Source organism: Sciurus carolinensis, chromosome 7 (assembly GCF_902686445.1).
Source record: "Sciurus carolinensis chromosome 7, mSciCar1.2, whole genome shotgun sequence".
Taxonomy (NCBI): domain Eukaryota; kingdom Metazoa; phylum Chordata; class Mammalia; order Rodentia; family Sciuridae; genus Sciurus; species Sciurus carolinensis.
The window spans coordinates 123779643-123782692 of record NC_062219.1 but is presented as its reverse complement, the minus strand read 5'-3'; the positions used below and the strand labels follow the sequence as shown (position 1 = coordinate 123782692).

The following is a 3050-nucleotide window of genomic DNA, read 5'->3' as shown; positions in this document are numbered from 1 at the left end:
TTGGATACAGCATTTTATTGGCACATAGCAGGACAAGAATCTGCTGGAAGACAGGGTCAGTGCACTACCCTGCACCCAGGGACCTAATCCCCACAGCCAACACAGGCTTCAGTTATTCTCAGGTTTTGCAGATAAAGTAGTGTGGGGGTCCTTCATGATGGAGGGTGACGTTGGTCTCCGATGGGAGTTGGAGGAGAAGGCAGAGCTGGGGAACAGAGAGGAGTAGAGGATGAGGTGGCTCTTCACTCCTGCCCTTGAGACAGCCAGACCCCAAATGGACTCACAGAAACAGATAGCCCCAACCTTTCCCCTCCCCAGGTTTTACCTTCTTGAGCAATTCCAGGAAGCTGGAGTCATGGGAGACATTTGGCAGAAAATATGCTTTCAGCTTCATTTGCAAAGTCATGCTTGGCCCTGGGGATCCAAAAGAACCCAGAAGTCAGAGTAGTGATACTTTAAGGAGGCAGGCACCCTCCTGCCATGTGATTTCCCTCGTAGATACAGGGGTTCAGCCCGCATTTTCAGAAGCTCAGCACTGGGGTGCCTCCATTTGTTTTCAGAGGCTTAGGAGTCCTCACCTTCTGACTCTCCTTGCCCTGAGAACCCAGGTGTTTACCCTCCAGCACTCACCTGCTCCATGTGAGCTGCCAAGGAGGGCCAGGAGGAGGTACAGGGGCAGCTGGGACCCCATTGTAGCCTCCTTACGTCTCTACTGTAGGGAAGAGGTATCTGAAGTCCCAGGTGGCCTCTCCTTACTCTCAATCCTTAGTACCTGTGTTTGGCAGAAACGGGAGTGTGTGTGTGTGTTGGGTGGGGGGGTGTCTGGGGAACTAGATTTTCCAGTTCTCCCAGTGTGGTTTTGAGGACCCTAGAGAGGGCCATTCACTGGCTCTTAGAGAAAGTAGAGTGGTCCCCTTGGAGTTCCCGTGGTGCAATCTGTTTGTGTGCAGTGCTTATAAGAGAGTGGTCCCCTTTCCCCAGCTTGTGCCCCACCCCTGCTCCATGTCTTCAAGCTTGGGGACAGGGAATGCCTGGTCCTACAAAGAGGGAAATGGAGAGGGAAGCAGGGGACCAGGGAGGTGTCCTGCCTGCAGGTGTCTGGGTCCCACCCAGGTCCAGCCTTTCAGTACTCATTAGGGATTAATTATTAACTACTGTTAATTGTCATCATTCCTGCCACCAAAGGGCTCAGGAATGTGGGCCCAAAAGGGAGGGGGTGGATTAAGCCTGGTTTCTTCCTAAGCCCAGGTGTCCTGCTTTCTAGGTGAGGATAATGGGGTAATGGGAAACTTCCATCTTTGAATGTTTTGTAAGTTGTTCTTGCATATTCTAGATACTGGGGGTGGATGGGGGGGCACATGGTTTATCCACTATCCCCCCCCACCTCTGGCACACCCACACAAGGAGGATACCTACATACTTCCAACCAAGACCCAGACGCACAGGCACACAGGCAGAAGGGCAAGAATGGAGGGAGCTGGGGGCCTATCCAGTTTACTGTTCTTTAAAAACTAGGAAACTGCCCAGAGAGGATAAATGACTTGCTAAGGTCACCCAGCAGGTCAGTAGCAGAGGGATTAGTCCCTCATGATGCTAGACACACAGGAACATGCTCAACAGACTGACACTCTAGTGACATAAACCCCCTTGATCACACAGGGCACAGGTTCTGCATCTTCCTACCTGTCTCTTCCCTATGTGTCACCCCTTGTTTCTCCAAAAACCAGTGGGACTGAGTGCAGAGGGATAGAGGCAGAGGGAACACTGGCAGAGTCAGGGAGAGAAGCCAAAAGCAAAGCACGACCAGGGAGTTGGGGAGTGGGGGAGAGGGAGTAGGGGGAGGGAGAGAAAGAGGGAGAGGGAGAAGAGAGACTGCACCCTAAATCTGCAGTGAGACATCCAGGGACTCATGGGCTTCCTGGGGGGAAGGAAAATGGGAGAAAAGAGCAGCAGACACAGGAGGGGGAGAAGGGCGAACCCGGAGAGATGCACTAGGGTGTCTGGATCTTCCTGAGAGTGGAGCACCTGCCTCTTTCCCAGCTGGTGTTCCCCATACTTTCTATGTAACCTTGGTCAAAATGACTGTGTGCTAGGCTTATTACAAACACTATTTGCTTTGACAGTTATAATGACCCTTTGATTCATTTTGTGGTGCTGGGGATTGACCCAGGGCCATGCTAGGCATGCCAGTGCTTGCTAGGCAAGTGTTCTACCGCTGAGCTACATCCTCAACTCTTTACTGACCCTTTGTAGTAGGTCCCAAATCACCCCTGTTTATAGGTGGAGAATCTAAGAGATAGGACTGGTGATCCCTGGGGACCCGCAGCTCACCAGTGGTAGATTCCTGCACAGTGGACTCAGCCCCAATGCTGAGCTTCTGGAATTCAGGGATGCGTACATTGTGCCTGAACTTGACAAGTGCCTTCCCTGGTGCTCCTCTTCTCCCTTTGCCCCTTCTCTACCAAGGGCACAGAAAGCTTTGCAGGCTGCAGCTGTCTACATGAGAGATTGAAACAGACTGAAAGTCTCTCATACTGAGAATTAAAACTCCAAATTATTTTAATTTCTAAACTTCCTCACACTGAGAACACAAACTCTGCCTCCCCACTGACATGTTTTTAGATTACACTGTCTAGCTAATCTACATATGTCTATTTGCTGCTATTTGTCCTACTTTGCTGCCTCTTCTCTTATAAAAGCTTTCCTGGCCCTTAAGTTTTCTGAAGATGGTGATTTGAAATAAATATAAAAGTTTCCTCTATCTTCCTTCAAAGCTGGCTTTGAATCAAAGTATTTTCTTGCTAATTTGACTCCAAGTATTTGTGGAGCAGGATGAGTGGTGGAACCTAGCGGGTCCCACCCCCACCCAGTGCAGTAACAAGATAGCTCAGGTGTCCAGTCTTCCACTCTACCCTAGGGTCTCCTGAAGGTCAGGTGCACAGTCCCCAGGCTTGACCATCTTCCCCTGCATCCTCAACTCCCAAATCCTGCTTCCCTGAGGGACCCCTATGTTCTGACACTCAGTGGTTGTAGTTTTTTAGGAGTAAGAG

The 3050-nt window shown here is 50.5% G+C and overlaps 1 protein-coding gene across 1 annotated transcript; it reads right to left on the bottom strand.

Annotated features, from left to right (window-relative positions):
• Sfta2 (surfactant associated 2) lies at positions 1 to 810 on the bottom strand. Its single transcript, XM_047558894.1, has 3 exons — positions 631 to 810; positions 326 to 414; positions 1 to 205 (listed from the first exon to the last, which is right to left on the bottom strand). Exons 1-3 carry the CDS (start codon positions 689 to 691, stop codon positions 119 to 121), a joined length of 237 nt encoding a protein of 78 aa, XP_047414850.1. The 5' UTR covers positions 692 to 810; the 3' UTR covers positions 1 to 118.
• Positions 811 to 3050: the final 2240 nt, after the last annotated feature.

Bases quoted from the DNA above. Each gene is read 5' to 3' on its own strand.
- Sfta2 (XM_047558894.1), bottom strand. From the start codon at position 691: ATGGGGTCCCAGCTGCCCCTGTACCTCCTCCTGGCCCTCCTTGGCAGC. The intron at 415-630 runs GTGAGTGCTGGA...TTGGATCCCCAG, and splicing joins TGGCAGCTCACATGGAGCAG to GGCCAAGCATGACTTTGCAA. The intron at 206-325 runs GTAAAACCTGGG...TCTGTTCCCCAG, and splicing joins TCCTGGAATTGCTCAAGAAG to CTCTGCCTTCTCCTCCAACT.